The sequence below is a fragment of the Electrona antarctica genome (genome assembly GCF_951216825.1).
Source record: "Electrona antarctica genome assembly, chromosome: 9".
NCBI classification, from domain to species: domain Eukaryota; kingdom Metazoa; phylum Chordata; class Actinopteri; order Myctophiformes; family Myctophidae; genus Electrona; species Electrona antarctica.
The window spans coordinates 16,142,440-16,160,281 of record NC_136790.1 but is presented as its reverse complement, the minus strand read 5'-3'; the positions used below and the strand labels follow the sequence as shown (position 1 = coordinate 16,160,281).

Genomic DNA, 17,842 nt, shown 5'->3' with positions numbered 1-17,842 from the left:
ATTAGTTTAGGGATAAGGGTTAAGGCGTGAAGCAAGATATAGCCCAAAATATGTTTTTTTTTGTGTGTGATTTTAGACGTGGTGGTGTTGCATGGAATTGTCTAACTGCATGCTTTTATTTTATTTTATTTCGTTTACCAACAATGTTTAAAAGTCGTTCTAAAGTTAACCCATTTTGGTCGGGGAACCCCTTTTGGTGTTTTAAACATTATGTTATAATTTAGCTATTGAAAAATAGCAGATCTACAAGCTCATAGCGCGCCACCGAGTGGCGCGCTACGAGCTTGTAGGTCTGCTATTTATGAAAAATCGTGAAAATGTGGCGCAGATCTTTGAATATATATTCTTTCAAAGTCAATGGTTTTTAACCCAGGTCTAAATGGGTTGAAACATGTGTTTGGGCACACCTGATGTAGCCTACGTTATTACCGTATTGTGCCGAATATAAGACCACTCTAATTATGACACGACCCCCATTGTTCAAGACTCATTTGTGGAAAAAGCACATTGAAGAGAAGACCAAATAGTCTAGTCCCCAATTATAATACGACCCCGTTTTTTCTCCATTGGAAAAAAACATAGGCTTAATATTCATATCATCATCATCACCTTTATTGTCTCCACCAGGCCGAAGGCATGGGGAGAGAGTATGTTTTGCACTCCGTGTGTGTGTGTCCGTCCGTGTGTGTGTGTCCGTCCGTCCGTCCGTCCGTCCGTCCGTCCTTCCGTCCGTCTGTTAGCAGCTAATCTCCGGCACTGTTAACCCGGTCGATGCCAAACTTTGCACACACACTCCCTGGATGCCAACGATGAACCTCTGCCCCACATTTTCCAGAACGGCCTGTTATAGCGCCACCATGAGGCAGCTTTTCACATTTTTTACCTGAAACTGCACCGATCTGCGTGAAACGTTGCATGCACACTCCCTAGAGGCCAAGGACAAACTTTTGACCTGCATTTTCCGCATCTGTCTTTTATAGCGCCACCAGGAGGCCGACTTTTGTAAAACACATTTTTTTATATTACTCCTCCAGATTCTGTCCAAAAATCTCACAAATCGTTACACAGTATCTCTATGGTCATGTGCTCAAGTCGGATCTGTCCGATATTTCATATTCCATCCTAATTGGCTATAATTGGCTTTCACAGTTTGCAAGATTGCCCCGTTTTGAACAAAAGCCTCAAATCATGAACGCAGCGTGCAATTTACGTGAAATCTTTCACACATTTTCTTACTAGGCTGAGGAATATATCCCACCATTTTCACATTGGCCTGTTATAGCACCACCAACAGGTTGATTTTTGCAAAACACATTTTTGGAACAAAATGCCTCAATTCATCCAATTGCCATCAAAGGCGTATGAAGAAATGGCACCCTTTTCACATTGGCCTATTATAGCGCCACCAGGAGGCCACAACCTGACCTGCCCTGGTGGAGACCAGTGCCCCGAGGGGCACTTTTTCTAGTTTCACTTGTTTCCTAAACAAAAAGGATGCCCAGTTTGACATGCATAGGCTACTGACCCCCATTTAATGCCATTTATATTTATATATATATATATATTTTTTTTTTGTTGAAATTCTTCCGCGGGCCGCCAGGGGGCGCTCCGCGGGCTGCAAATGGCCCGCGGGCCGCCTATTGGGGAACCCTGCTATAGAGGGTCTGAGTCTTATATTTCAAACAAAGTTGGGAGTATTCTAGCTATATATATGCCAGCATCTTCCATCAATGGTCGATTCTCACCTGATACTCCAGCATTGTTCACCAGAATGTGGAGAGCCTTCTCCTCCTCATTGACCTTCTCAGCAAAGGCCCTGACAGAATCCAGAGAGGACGTGTCCACCAGACGCAGGTGGACGTTAGAGTTCCCCGTCCGCTGTCGGATCTCTTCCCGTGCTGCGCTCCCGCGCGCCTCACTGCGACACGCCAAGATAACACGGGCCCCGCGGCGTGCAAAGTCCAGGGCAATGAACTTCCCAATCCCTGCAGGGCAGGGTCAGAGGAAGAGAAAATCAATTGGAACGGTTGCATCCCAAGATTTGACTTACTCTCACGTACGTACTCTCTATAGGGAAGTGAAAGAAGGGAGTCACGTACGTACTCTCTATAGGGAAGTGAAAGAAGGGAGATCATTTGCATTTTAGTTCAGTTCACACGGCCATGTCATGCACATTGTTAATGTTATCCTGTGCTGTATGTTGTACACAATATTGGTGCATTGTGTACTGTACACAGTCTACAATAGATGGCTAAATCAACTGACAATATTAATCACAATAGGTGTGTGTGTGTGTGTGTGTGTGTGTGTGTGTGTGTGTGTGTGTGTGTGTGTGTGCGTGACTGCGTTTGTCTCATTCAAGGACATTACTTTCTTCACATACACAAACATTTCCTAGCATGGCCATGTTGTAAATATAAAATAAGAAAAATGCACACAAAGTTAGATGCCTGAAGAAGGTCTTTGACCGAAACGTTGCCTATAAATAAAGTTCGTATTGCAAGTGCAGACGGTGTTTGGGTCTTTGTGCACATTCTTCTGAGTACATTGAGCCCTGCCTACGCACCCATCTCAGAGCATTTAGGTGTGCATAAGACTTTGTTGCCTGTAAATATAAAACAAAACATCTGTTTTATACACACACACACACATGTGGATTGTACAATATCATGGTTGTTTTTTGTAACTATGTGGGTAAATATGTGGCTTTTACCTTTCCTGTTTCCTTTCCCGACCACAAACTGGTCTACTGAACAGTACCTTAAGCTTAAGCTGCCATGAGTCACACACACACACACACACACACACACACTCACACACTCACACGCACACACAACCATTCTGTTCAGTGTCTTTTTCAAGGACACTTCAAACACTAACTCTGGGGGAACCTTGGATCGAAGTCGAACAGACCACTATACCTCCTGAGCTATACTGTCGCTCAACAAAAATGTTTGTCTATTAAAAAGGTATTTTCTGATGATAGTGCTATAGGTGTATTCCGGTCTCTATGTCTATTTAATAAACACATAGTATATTTACTTCATGTAGATTGCAATCGAATCTGATCAGGAGATAGTATGCATTTATCAGCTTCAATTATTGTATAGTGTTCCGACTTTCAAATGTGTCTCTTCATAACCGCATTTATTTGTGTCATCGCTTCCAATTTGACCCAGTGGGTTCACCACTGAACACTGACCCATATGGTCATTATTTAAGGATTGGTTGACACACCAGAAAATAGGAGAGCTGCAGAGTTTCCTGCAATTTGTGTGGGACTTTGCAGTGATCAACCTGGCCCTTAGTGGTTCTAAAAAGTGGGGACCAGGGAACCCACATATAGGAGTCGACTCGTTGTGGGAGTCCCATGGGGCAGGGCTCCCCCCCACCTCAGGCCCCTGGGATACTGGGGGATCCTGCCATAAAATATTGTATAGGGGCTCGGGTCCTTGACATGAAACAGTTTGAGAACCACTGCATTACATCATGCTTGGCAACACAAGGGAAGGGACACATGTTCACAGTTTTTCAGATGTTCTTCCATTCTGGCAGACCCAGACAGACAGAGCATCATAAGCCACTAACTGACAAGTTGCACTGTGTACTGTGTAGCCTTAGGGTGAAATCAATACGATAGGGGGCGGCGGAGAGCGTTGTGTTTTGAATAAAAGATATTAAATAACGTTATAACTTAATTCTGAAGCCACAATACAATGTAATTATTGGATAGGTCGACGATTTCCTCATAATGCATGCATGTTCACGTTTTCAAATCATTGTTAGGCCTAGCCTTTGTTCTTTGAATTCTGCCTCCGGTTTGTTGGTGAGGAATAGGCTACATATTATTGACACATCATTATTTCCATTAACAGGAAAGGGATCGTATAGTTTTTACTGTTGTATATGTAAAAGAAAGAAAGAAAGAAAGAAAGAAAGAAAGAAAGAAAGAAAGAGAAAGAAAGAAAGAAAGAGAAAGAAAGAAAGAAAGAAAGAAAGAAAGAAAGACTGAAGAGGCTTAAAAAGGGAAAAGAAAAAATAAGGCTCCCCAAATGTAGCCTATATTTGAGCTGAGGAAGTTTTCAGAATGTGTGAGAGGCCAGCCAGGCAAAGGGACATCTAACCGAATTATAACAGAATAAGTAAATAAATAACCAAAAACAATTCAACCTATATTAATAAACAGTTTTTTTTAAATTGTGCATTCATGTGAACATTGTGTGTGAATGATGTTCCTCTGAAAAGGTTTATTATATTGTTTCCTTAGATGGTTTTCATTTGATGCAATCATGACAGCCATCAGTCAGTGCTGCCTGCTGCTGATATCTGCACTTGTCTTACACTTATCATTATAACTAATAAGACCGCTGACTGACTCACGTTCTGTCTCATTGTTGACCTCAGATAGCCTAGTGAGTAGGCCTACAGTTATTTTTCAAATAAAAAAGAAAAGAAACCCCCAAATTACCGTTAATTCCATAATTCGTGAATCAAACTTGTCTCTCATGCTTAAATAAGGTAAGTGCTATATAATAAAATATAGAAATATAGCCAATATTAGCTATAACAAACAACATGCATTTAACCCAGGTCCAGGGGGCTCCCTGGTGGTTAGGTGTTCAATTGCAGCCAGGCTATTGTAATGCGTAATAGGCAAAAATGTAATGGCCAATGTAATACACGTATGAACCACTAGAGGGAAGCCACGCTCTCTCATTGGTTCCAAGAGATATGGGAACTGAAGTTCTTCTTGACACTGAGATCATGATGTGTACTTCAAACTCAAAGATTATGGATTTAAAGATGGATCTCCTTGAGAGACAGTGGCATAAAACTGTGTTTCTCTCAATGTATCAATAAATAAAACAAATTATAATCAGGGATCAGTCAGTCAGTCAGTCAGTCAGTCAGCCAGTCAGTCGAACATTTGAGTTGTGGTCTACTCTAGCCAACTGTTTCCCAGATGATGGGTCGGGAGTCGGGACCCATCTTCGGGATTTTTTATGGTTTATGAGTAAATAGTAAATACAGTAGGCTATCTCCTTTTTTCTGTTTCCTATGTAATCATTTCCATAAATAAATGAAACATCTAATCAAATCAAACTTTATTTATAAAGCACATTTAAAAACGACTGACATCGACCAAATGCAATCAAATACAATCAGTACTACAATCTGATACAATCAAACACAGTCAGACAAACAAACAAGAAGAACAGGAGGTGATCAAACCAAAAGTTAAAAATTAAGCTTGGCTGTGATTAAAGGGCAAAGAAGTCAAAATCTAATGGCGGCTCTAATGTGAAGAGGAAGGCCTAGGAGCAAAAGCACAGTTTTGATAACGGAGGCTATTTGTTTGTCGAATTTAAAGGAGCTATCAAGGTTTTGGGGTTGAGAGTGCCAAAAGTATGGGAAGTGATGGAGGTGCAATCATGACCAAAGATGATGATTTCAGGTTTGGCTGTCATTTAAATGTAAAAAGGTTTGGCCATTATTATGGAAATAATATATGTCCATCCGGGTGAATGTATATCTTAGAAGTTTATTCAGAAGAACAGCAACAAGCAAACAACATCTACTAGTCTAGCAGGCTTAGCCTGTATCACTCCAACTTTCTCTCTCAGTACATCTCTCTCTCGTTGTCTCCATCCCACTCCCCTCCCCTCAGCTTCTCCGTAGGTCCTCTCTTATACCTCAGAAGCAGGTCCACAGATAAACATATAAACAATACAATACAGACGCCCTGACTGTCTTGGCCGTCGCCCCCCTCCTGAGGCAGGAACTACCCAGTGATACCTATTCAGGCCCAACAGGGTCTCATAACAAACAATAGGTGTGACATGGTCTTTTACATACAACTTGATCAAAGGGTTGATTGGATTAAGGCAGGCTTTCAGGCCAAGGTATCGTTGCTCACAGACACGACCAGACAGACTAGCATGGAACAATATACTATATAGATTTGAGTTCATATTTCCCACAACATTCCAGAAGAAGTTTAAGAAGTAGTGGAAAATTGCAGCTTGTATAGATCAGCTATATTCACTAGTTTGTGTCCTGGACTCACGGGGGAGATCAAATTTCTCTTTTGGGTCTTGACTGAGCTGGAACCACTGGTCTACCGTCTAGCCAACAGGAACAAAACCTGTTTTTTCTAATAACAAGGCAGTATGCCTTCTGTTAGCTGTTCACCCTGTTCACCCTGTTAGCTGAGTCCGAGACATTGAACTATTGGACGCCCTGTGTGTGTGACTTTGTCACAGGGAGGAGGGGGCTGAGGCCTTAACCTTTGAACACACTTCATGGGGTACTCACTACAGATATAAAGAGAGAGAGAGAGGGTCAGAGACAGAGAGGGAGACAGAGAGAGGAGAGAGATATAAAGAGAGAGAGAGAGGGTCAGAGAGGGAGACAGAGAGAGGAGAGAGAGGAAGGAAGGAAGGAAGCTTGCAAGCAGAGGGGATCAGCAAAAAGTGATGCGTTGTGGAATAGAGCTAAGGGCCTCTACAGACGAGGACGATTTCATCCTCGTCAGTTAACGGAGGGGACTATAGTAACTTTTAACTTGTACATGAAAACAAAGCAAAAACTGAAAATCAACCCAAGTAAATTAGGGTGGAAAGAAGAGGAAAGAATGAACGAGCGGCCAGCAGCACTTCCGGGCCCTCAGAAGAAGGGCCGCAAAACTGTATTGCAGGCTTGGATCAAGAATGAGGTTTTTCGAGTGGGACTCGCCGAGACCCTGTGCACATATGTCATGATGGTAAGAGAGTTTATTTCACCTGCAGAGAGAGTGAACTAATGGAACCACATGTACCATTTATGGGTTGTGGTTTGATTTGTTCACTCTCTCTGGCTCAGGACTTTACTGTGAAGAATTTACTACGCAGGCTGTTGGCTGTGTTGGCTGTGTTGACAAAGCAAGTGTATTTATGTGGGTGCGGCCCGCGAAATTGCCGCGCGCGTGTTCGTTTCCTGCACACGTCCGCGGCTGACCAGACCTGGAATCTGTTTAGCTTTTTTTTTTTTGTTACGCCCCTGTTACGCCCCTCTTGAGCAGACCTGTCGTTGATCCAGACAACTGGCCTTCTGACACTAATGAATGATTGTGATGTCCTCTTCCAGGTGTTTGGCTTGGGTTCTGTGGCCCAGGTAGTCACAGGCCAGGGAGAGTTTGGCCAGTACATCAGCATCCACCTGGGCTTCGGTCTGGGCGTGACCATGGGAGTTCACGTCGGAGGGAAGGTCTCAGGTAGGTTAATAGGGATGAAGTGAGCTGACCACAAAGTTAAAAATGCAATTTAGATAGCATGTTATTTAAACAGATAGGCTACCTGGTATCAGACCAGAGGCCGATTCTATACAAAATGCCATCTGAATCAGTTGTCACAATTACATTTTTTTTCAAAATTGTCCAAAACTAAATAGCAGATGTACATACTTGCAGCACGGGACGAAGTTACGCGGTGTGAGCCTGTAGATCTTGATCTTTGAATAGCCAAGGCTAAAATCTAAAATGACACAGATGCTTCCCCGGTTTTAATGGGTTAAATGTACAGATTGTTATTTTGATTGCCTATTGTTCAGAGTAGACCGACGGTAGGTTCTTTACCTGTGATCTTTACCTAAGGAATCTTACAATGACACGGCCAAATGGCGACGGCAGGTTGTAAGTATTTAAAGTTACTGAAGTGTGCGATTCCGACATAAATAACCTTCACTCTTCCGTTGTACCAGGGGCACATATGAATGCGGCAGTGTCGTTTACCATGTGCGTGTTTGGCCGTCTGGCGTGGAGGATGCTGCCGCTGTACGTTGTCACACAGTTTCTGGGCTCATTCCTGGCTGCCGGGACGGTTTACATGGTTTACTACGGTAAGGACACACACGTCACACACAACGATGGAAACTATATTTGCGTGATTACATCAGAATAAATGATCAGAATCAATCAAATTTTCGTGTCAATTGAATATTTCCATTTATTGCCAAATGATACAAAAGAAAGACTATAAAAGAGGTAGATACCAGAACAGAGATGGATAATTATGAAACAAATTATGCCCAAACCACACTAAAGGGTCACAGCAATGCAACTCCTTGCAACTCAATGAGTGTGGTTTACCTTAAAAACGGTTTTGTCCCGACACGACGGTGTGGTTTGGGCTTAATTAGTCAAAGCACACTAGCACAGGGTAGTTCTTACTTCAGTTAATGAAAACTGCAGTGTGCCCACAAAACATTGTATGCATATCAGCAGATTAAACACTATACTTAAACTAATTGGCTCCATAATTTTTTCCCTCTTCTCAAACTTTGTCATGTCAAGAACCCCCAAAATTGATCTATTTGGCCGTGGACCTAGAGCTGAAATTATTTTGTGCCAGGGACTGGGCCCATACCAGATCTTTGGTGTCAAAATGTAAAAAAAAAAAAATCACACCCGTGTGAACTGAGTGGTGTAAGGTTTTATATAGCATGATCAGCTGTGGTCTGACGTAATGTCTGACGTAATGAAATAAGGTAAGGTATTGTGTAGCCTGATCAGCTCTGATCTGACGTAATGAAATCACACCTGGATGTGATTTCACAACTGGCTTTTTCTGCGCAGAGAAAATGACCACGGTTGCTACGGTCATCCAGTTCACCCGGGTGTGATTTAATTACGTCAGAAATTATTTTGAACATAGCAACCATGGTCATTTTTTTATGCACACAAAAGCCAGTTGTAGGAGTGGTTTACACCACTCAAAAAAGAAAACATACTCAAATGCATTCAATTTAAGGTTTTCAAGGTGTATGGAAAATAGCACATGACACAGAACCTAAACCACACCTCCAGCCGCCATTTCGTCAGTCTTAGTTTTACCGGCGAGATATCCAAGATATCCTCTTCTCCGAAAATCAAATTTATTTCGAATGGCACAGGTATGAGATGTTGTTATTCCTAGCTTGGACAATCTTTTAAACGCCGACTCCCTGGCACCACAAAACTGCAGCACATTGTTCACGTAGTAGGAAAACGCAGACAAGCGGTTCGCTCTCCCTCTGAGAGCGATGGCCACAGCCGCACAGGCAGTGAGCTGAGACCTGTTCCTTGTGATGATGGAGAAGATGGAGGAGATGAACGGAGCCAGGCGCTTCAGGTCACTGTCCAGGGCGGCGAATGAAAAAGTCTTGAATTGATCCGCGGGAGACCGGCGCAGCACGAAACTCTGCTTGTGGTCACAGAGAACGCGGCACTCTCCATCGACAATCTGTAGGAATCCAGGTTTCAATTCCTCAACGAGATACGAGTGCAGTAAAATCTGCTTGGCTGCCGTCCTCCACTTCCCCTTGGCGAGGTGCTCAATGATTCCAGACACGTCTGTATCACACTGTAGCCTCACTCTTTTGCTGGGGTACTGGATATACACCTATGAGAAGGAAGGTGAAGCAATATGACTGGCACGATTAAAAACATTTAACTTGGCAATAAATTAAGTAATTGCGATTAACAATGTAATAGTTGAAAAAAAAACCCGCCTTATTTAGGCTTCATAATCAAAAGTTGCACGGGTCAGATATGACAAATAACTTAAATATACAGACATTACTGACATATTTAATCATTTTATACTTTCAAAGAAATGTGAAAATAACTGATGCTTACAGCTTATATCTGCTATTTTTAGAACATATTTTAAAATGTATAAACATTTTTCAACAAGGAAACGATTATGATGATTATGCAACATAATTGTGATTATCTCAAATAATTGCAATTACTTTGTAAGTAACATTTTTTTAAAAGGTGCTATATAAATAAAGTTTATTATTTATTATTATTATTATTATTATTATTATTATTATTATTATTATTACAAGCTCACAATGCCTCGCATTTGTAAATCAGCTATTTTTTGGGCCAATGTTTTACCAGTTTTATAGTATAGTTGGTTGATTACTTTTTTTGTTTGTCATCTAAGCACTCTCACATGTTGAGAACCAGAGTTACATACCTCTGTATTACTAAGTCTTTTCTTGTACTGGGGGTCTGGATACCTCTTTAATGCAAATGGGTTGATGGGGGGACCTTCAGAGAGGCTGATGATGGGGAGACCTTCATTGTGGTTGATGGGAAGACCTTCAGAAGGATTGATGGGGGGACCATCAGAAGGGTTGATGGGGGGACCTTCAGAAGGAATGCCACTGTCCATCCTCATCTCCATCTCGTTTATATCCTCCTCCTCGACAGCAGTGTCGTACTTGGCTTGGCATTGTGCTTGGCTGTTGTGCTCTGCCTGCCACTTTTTCAACGTGGTCCAACATTTCTCCACTCTCAGTAGCGCATTGTAGCACCCGGCCGCGCATATGCGTGGCGACAGACCGGGCCGGTCCACCAGGGACACCCCGACGCTGGAGAACCGTCGCCACAGTGGCTGCGTATTAGTTCCAAACAGAGCACGCATTGCCTGCAACCTTCCCTTGCTGTTTAGTAAACTCACCCCACACAGCCGGCAGGTATACTGTACGTCAACTACAACTTGTACACTAGTGTAGCTGCCTGTATCTGTCATGCTGTCACACATGTTTGCGGTAAAATGTTTGTTTACATTCTCGAGTCTCGAACTATAGCTGCAGCAGTTTTGTTTATCAACAAGTGAGAAACAAATGCATGATGGAGCGGCGCTGGCTGATGACGTCAATTCCTTAGCAATTGTCACCAGACTTTTCCTATGGAAAAAGTAAAAAGGCTGGTGGTTTGTTTTTCTGTAAAAGTAGCTTGTTTCTGAAGAGTATAGCTGCTTATTGTCTCCACCAGGCCGAAGGCTTGGGGAGAGAGTATGTTTTGCACTCCGTCCGTCCGTGCGTCCGTCCTTCCGTCTGTGACCAGCTAATCTCCGGCACCATTAACCCGGTCGATGCCAAATTTTGCACACACACTCCCTGGATGCCAACGATGAACCTCTGCCCCAAAATTTCCAGAACGTTATAGCGCCACCAGGAGGCCGCTTTGTGCAAAACAAGTTTTTGGACAGTACACCTACAGATTTCGTCCAAACATCACGCAAATTGGTACACAGTCTCTCTAGAGCCATTCAACGAAACGGGTCTTTCAGATTTCTCAGACTCCATCCTGATTGGCTAAGATTGGCTTCCAAAGTTCGCAGGAGTGCTCAGTTTCAAACAAAATGCTGCAAATCATGAACACATTGTGTGATTTCCATGAAATTGTGCACGCACATTCCCACTAGGCCGAGGAAGAAATGCCACATGAACATTTTCAACTCAGCCTCATGGTGGCGCTATAACTGGCCGAAAAGTGTTTTTACCTCTAACTGCACAGATCTGTGGATAACTTTGTATGCCAACTCCCTAGAGGCCAAGGAAAAACGTTTTCCTGGAATTTTTCACATCTGCTCTTTATAGCGCCACCAGGAGGACGACATATGTAAAACACATTTTCTAATATTACTCCTTCAGATTGTATCCAAATTTCACGCAAATCGGTACACATGCTCTCCATAGTCATGTGATCAAGACGGGTTTGTTTGATTTATCATAATCCACCCTCATTGGCTACGATTGGCTTCTAAACTTTTCAGGAGTAGCCCGCTTTGTACCCGTTTTGTACAAATCGCCACAACTACTCAACGCAGCGTCCGATTGTGGTGAAACTGTGCATGCGTATTCCCACTAGGCTTTGGAAGAAATGCCACTTGACAGTTTTCAAATCAGCCTCATGGTGGCGCTACAACAGGCCAAGCCACGTCACACACACACACACACACACACACACACACACACACACACACACACACACACACACACACGTTTATATTGCTCCTAAACATTTTGCCAAACATCACACTCACACTCCTATCCTCCTGGTGGAGACCTGTGCCCAGAAGCTGGGCACTTTTTCTAGTTTGGGCTTGCTTCATAATGTTCCCAATGTTCCTTCATAAATGTCAAGAACCTCCAATAGCCTATGTATTTAAATTTGGGCACGGAACCCCCATCTGAAAATATTTTGTGCCAGATATTAAGAACAGAATTCTAGAGCTCATACAAGATTTGTGTTGTTTTGTTACAATGTTTCAAAAACAACGTTTTTTTTCTATCTTTTTAGTTTTTAGTTTAATTTAGTTTATATTATTTAAAAGTATAACTAATCATTACATTTAACATTACATCCAACATTTCTTTTTTGGTTGATCGAAAAGGCATAGACCGAAGCTCAAAGATGCCATTTAAAAAAACGTATTGCAAATCTACAAGCGCTGTGAGCTTGTAGATTCGCTATTTTGAAAACATTCACATATTATCAAATGGCCGATGTTCATAGCCAGCTAAATACTTCCAATAGAAAATATTAATATTTTCAATAGATCTCCAGCTGTGCTCCTTCAGGGGTCACCACTAGTGAATCATCTGCCTCCATCTCCCCCTGTTCTCTCACACCAACTAACTTCATGTCCTCCTTCACACTTCTTTCTCTAGTCTAGGCCTCCTGCCTGGCAGTTCCAAACTCAGAATCCTTCTACCGATATAGGCTATACTCTCTATCCCTCCTCTGTCCTTTGTCCAAAACCAAATAGATAAATAGGCCTATTTAAAATGTTGAATAGCATATAAAATCCCAAACGAATGCTACTAGTAATTGTTAGAGTTGTGTGTAATGTTTATTAGATTCACTGGTTGAACATTTATTCTTGGAGGGGAGGGCATCGAGGCCCCAAAATGGAGGATCGAGGCCCCAAAACCAGTGTACAAGACCAGCGGTACTCAAAGTGGGGTCCAGGGACCCCCAGGGGACCAGGGGTCCTTGAGGGAATTCCAGCATCACAATCATTTTAACCATTTCATTAATTTATATGCTGGCTATTAAAAAATAGCAGACCTTCACTATTTAGTTTCACGGGCAGCGTGGCACGAAGTGACGCAAGCTGACGTGGCACTCTTATCATCATGACGTAAAATAGACACTGACGTAAAATTGTCCATTCATTGTCAATGGGAATTTAATGTTTGTGTAGGACAAAGTTTGTGAACTTACACTGACTAAAAGCTGGATATAGGAGGGGCTAGCACCCCTCAAAAATCTCAAAACATATTTGGAAAAATGTGAATAATTTAGCTTAAAAAACAAACAACCCCACAAATCTTCTCTTCTGGGCGTTGCTGGCCAAAAACCTTCTCAGATGGGGGTCTGTGGCCAAATCAATTTGGGCGTCCTTGACACGAAAATGTTTGAGAACCACTACTGTAACAAAATAATAAACGCTGAAAATGACCTTCTCTCACTTACTATGTGATTACAGATGCCATACATGAGTTCAGCGGAGGGAACCTGACAGTGACCGGTTCCAAAGCCACGGCTGGGATCTTTGCCACCTACCCTGCACCATACCTCACTGTACAGGGTGGTTTAATCGACCAGGTGAGCATGCCTATGCTTACAACTAGCCCAAGCTGGACCCCCTAGCTGAGAGAGAGAGAGAGATGAAGCAGGGACACATTGCTAAAGTTCTATTCTTTGGCCTCCTGTAGTAACTCTGACTCTGAGGATCCCCTGTTGAAAACCCCTGCATGGCTTACTTTCAAAATTGCGGAAATAGCCGATCTACAAGCTCACAACTCATCGCATCGCAAGGCATTGTGAGCTTGTAGATCATGCTATTTCTGCTATTAATCTGAAAATGTATGAATACTTTTCAACATCCAAGCAATTATGACGATTATGCAAAAAGAAAAGAAAAAAAGAAGCAATTACCTCACATAATTAGGTGATCATAATAACAGTGGCAGACAGCACAAAATGCGTGTGTGTGTGATGTATGATGGTGTGATTATCTCTGTGTTTGACGCATGTGTCTGTGTGTGTGTGTGTCTGTGTGTGTGTCTGTGTGTGTGTGTGTGTGATAGATGATGGTGTGATTATGTCTGTGTTGATGCGTGTGTGTGTGTGTGATGGATGACGGTGTGATTATCTCTGTGTTGACGTGTGTGTGTGTGTGTGTGTGTGTGTGCCACTGCCAGGTGTTTGGCACGGCCATGCTGCTGGGGTGTCTGATGGCTCTAACGGACCAGAGGAACCAGCCCGCGGCGGCGGGCAGCGAGCCCCTGGCCAAGGGCCTCCTGGTGCTGGTCATTGGCATCTCGCATGGCAGCAACAGCGGCTACGCCATCAACCCCACCAGAGACCTGGCGCCCAGAGTCTTCACCGCCATGGCGGGCTGGGGAACAGACGTCTTCAGGTAATATATATCTCTCTAGCGGGACAGTGCACTTATATACTTGCGTGTCATGGACCCCAGGGTCCCCAAACTGATGTGTTTGGCTGCGGACCCCCATCTGAAAAGGAATGTGCTTGCTTTTTATAAAAGCAATGTTTTACCACTTTTTGCCGTTTTTAACCCTAACCCTCAAGTCTGACTTAAATTGAGTGCCTGTTTCATGCACTCAAAATAGCTGATCTACAAGCTCAGAAAGCACTGTGATGCAGATCTGCCATTTCAGGTGTGCATTGCACAAATCAAGCCTAAATACAGTATATCATGTTTACTGTATAACCATTACAAAAATAATTCTTGGCCTAAAAATGGTCCTCACAATCTATTTCTGAAATTCTACTATACTTTGTGTGTGTAGTGACCCGGGTAGTGTAGTAATACTGTACAAGCACACGCACGCACGTCACACGCACACTTAAATACAATACAAAAATAAAATAAAAAGTTTGAGCAACGTTTGCTTTTGTGAGATACTCAATCTATTTTCTCTTTTCTCTCCACACTCACACACAGGGCTGGAAACGCATGGTGGTGGGTGCCTGTAGTAGCCCCCCTTGTGGGAGGGGTCATGGGGGCAGGGGCCTACAAGTTCTACGTGGAGTTGCTCTATCCCTCGCTTTGTGACCAAGGGCAGGATGAGGAGGAGGAGGAGCTTACGGACAAGTCGCAGCCTCTGGAAAAGTAGAAGAGCATCTGTATTGATGTGTGTGTATGAGGCCCTAGCAGTGAGATGTGTGTGTGTGTGTGTGTGTGTGTGTGTGTGTGTGTGTGTGTGTGTGTGTGTGTGTGTGTGTGTGTGTGTGTGTGTGTGTGTGCGTACCTAAAGTATGTGTTGTTTGCATTTTAGCCGATAACATTCCATGATGGGAGAAAATGAACATTGATTTAGTTTTTCATGGAGCAAGAATTCAGGAAAGTCAAGCCAGTTTAATTATCTGAAAGAGAATGAAACCCCATAAGAACCAAAATAAAATCCTCTAGGGAGGCTAAATAAGTGCAGGGGCTTTTCGATCTGAACACCTAACAACTTCCTGACATCAGCGATAAGATCCGCAATAAGGCTGTACTGACTACAAATACACAGCAAAATCAATTTTCCCCTTTTTTGTTTTTGATTTTTACCCGTTTGTCCTCCCAAATTTAGTCATAGACAATTAATTCCTCCCCACACACATTTCTTTTTTTTTTAATGCTTTTTTTGCGGCTTTCGCCCTTATGTTGTATTTTTTATAGAGGGACAGACAGTAGGCTGACGGGAAATGGGGGAGAGAGATGGGGGAGTGACATGCAGTAAGGGCCGTCGGGATCGGGAGTCGAGCCCGCGGCACACTGCCAGGCTCGGGCTGCCGGCCAAGGTGCCTGGACCGCTGAGCCACGGCCCAGGCCCCCACACACATTTCGACGTTAGGCCTAAATGGGTTAAGAGTTTACACACTAAGCTCTATTTAAATCTGAGCTATTATTATTATTACAGTGACATATAATTTTGGATGGGACTAAATGAATGATGCCCCTGCACGACTTTCAGTCAACTTGTGAACTGCACTATTATAATATATATATATAATATATATAATGTATAAATATTACAAAGAAGTCTATAGAGCAGGGTTCCCCAATTAATTTTCCTCGAGGGCCATATTTTGACTAGGGTACCAGGCTGGGGGCCGAGTCCGCACGCGTGAGCTCGAGGTCTTGCCCTGAAAATGAATTTTCAGGGCAGGACCCCATTTGAAAAGGATGCCCAGTTTGACATGCATAGGCTACTGACCCCCAGTAGCCTATGCATTTTTTTTATTTTTTTTTACTTCTTCCGCGGGCCGCCAGGGGGCGCTCCGCGGGCCGCAAATGGCCCGCGGGCCGCCTATTGGGGAACCCTGCTGTATGGATTATATGGGATATGTATATGGTTTATTGGAACTTGTTTGTTATACTGATAATGAGATGTTGGATAATGGATGTTTATTGTATCCGATTTTATGACGCATTTTTATGCCTTGTTTCTTGTCAGTTCTATGTTGATATCGAATAAAGAAACTTCAAAATCATCAGTTCAGTCTTCAACCTTTCATGGTCAGCTGGGTCCGCTACACTAGATACTCTTCTATGGGCTTTGAATTAAAAAAGATCCTACATAAACACTGGCATATCATTAAGACTTAAACAAGTTTTCAAAGAACCCCCTAAGGGCCGATTGATCATACTCCTATTTTACCGCTGTTTCGGCGCTGTAGTGCCAAAATGATTTTGGCTCGTCAGAAACTTTCAGTAGCGCCGAAGAGCCGACTTTAGGACGGTAACCGCCACCCCGAAACTCAAATGACGTCACATTGTAGGCTACAGAGCCGAACCGACTTTTATTCGGCTCTAAAATAGGAGTATGAAACGGCCCTCACACCCCCCCTGACTACTAGTCGTACTTTTCTTTCAGACATTCCTCCTGGCAATTACAAATGTTCTAATTGTGCTCAATGCAGCTTCACGTCCAAAAGCAAAATGCTTCACACATCCCCAAAGTGGCAAAGAGATGGCAATAAGAGGTGCCATCACACCACTTTTGTTGTTTATCTTATTAAAGGCCCCTGTGGCTTAGCCTATGTTGGCAAAACTCGCGCATGTATCAGTGAACATAGGAGTAATATCAGATGTGGCGACGAGCGCAATCCAGTCGCAGCCCATTTTAAAGAAATGGGGGACAATATTTCCTCTTTAAGATACTGGGGTATAGAGAAGGTCGAGAGACCCCCTTGTGGTGGTGACCACAATCGACTCCTACTTCAACGTGAAGCGTTTTATATTTATTTATTTACTAAACACTATGGCTCCTCAAGGGCTGAATGAGGAATTTGATGTCAAACCATTTCTGGGCTAATTCTTTCTTTGTGTACACTGTTCTTTGCCATTTTTTGTTGTCCTTATGATGTGTCCTCATTATTTTGTACTGAAATTGCAGTACCTTACTATTGTGTTGCTATTATATTATGGTCTTCTCTTGTAGGCAGTATTTTTATTTTTTGCTGGTTTGCAGCTTATTCATTTTGTCTGCACCTATACTTCTATTTGGGTTCTAAAGAGTTGGCCCTGGTGCCACTAATTTTAATATTATTAGAGTCCTCAGCTTGACATGCCCCTTATGCTAATTGCAGCCATATCCTTTCAGATGCGGTGGGTGTGTCTTGCTTGTTTCCCTCATTGCAATAGTGCTTGTTCCTTGTTGACCTGCCCATATGCTATTGTGTATATAATACGCCTACTTGATGTTTTGTACTCATACCTGACGGAGACCCGTAAGGGTCGAAGCGTTGTATTCAATACATTTTTCCTGGGAGCAGAGAGACAGTGTGCGGACATCCCTTCCTTTTCATTGTATGTATATTTTTGTCCAGCACCTGTAGAATTTCTGGAGATGTGCGTGCTTCCTTCTGGATCCTATCTCTAATGTGAAAGCATGGAATCATAGCTTCAAATTGACATATTGGTTGCTCAGTTTGCAGAAAACAGTGAATTGAAAGGTTCACTTCTGTGGACTCTAACATTACACCTAGCTACATGTTTAAGCATTT

At 42.8% G+C, this 17,842-nt stretch overlaps 2 protein-coding genes across 2 annotated transcripts in view; both read left to right on the top strand.

Annotated features, from left to right (window-relative positions):
- Positions 1-17,842, top strand: part of LOC306929851 (guanylate-binding protein 6-like) — a gene marked incomplete at its 5' end in the record, with an annotated part of 50,513 nt that overhangs the window by 21,926 nt on the left and 10,745 nt on the right. The window lies entirely within an intron of this gene.
- LOC306928982 (aquaporin-7-like) lies at positions 6,499-15,704 on the top strand. Its single transcript, XM_079509315.1, has 6 exons — positions 6,499-6,763; positions 7,126-7,252; positions 7,738-7,875; positions 13,308-13,426; positions 14,026-14,243; positions 14,793-15,704. Exons 1-6 carry the CDS (start codon positions 6,572-6,574, stop codon positions 14,962-14,964), a joined length of 966 nt encoding a protein of 321 aa, XP_079365441.1. The 5' UTR covers positions 6,499-6,571; the 3' UTR covers positions 14,965-15,704.

Excerpts from the sequence above, each read along its gene's own strand:
- LOC306928982 (XM_079509315.1), top strand. The coding sequence starts at position 6,572 with ATGAAAACAAAGCAAAAACTGAAAATCAACCCAAGTAAATTAGGGTGG. Across the intron at positions 7,253-7,737 it reads CGTCGGAGGGAAGGTCTCAG|GGGCACATATGAATGCGGCA; the intron begins GTAGGTTAATAG and ends CCGTTGTACCAG. Across the intron at positions 7,876-13,307 it reads GGTTTACATGGTTTACTACG|ATGCCATACATGAGTTCAGC; the intron begins GTAAGGACACAC and ends ATGTGATTACAG.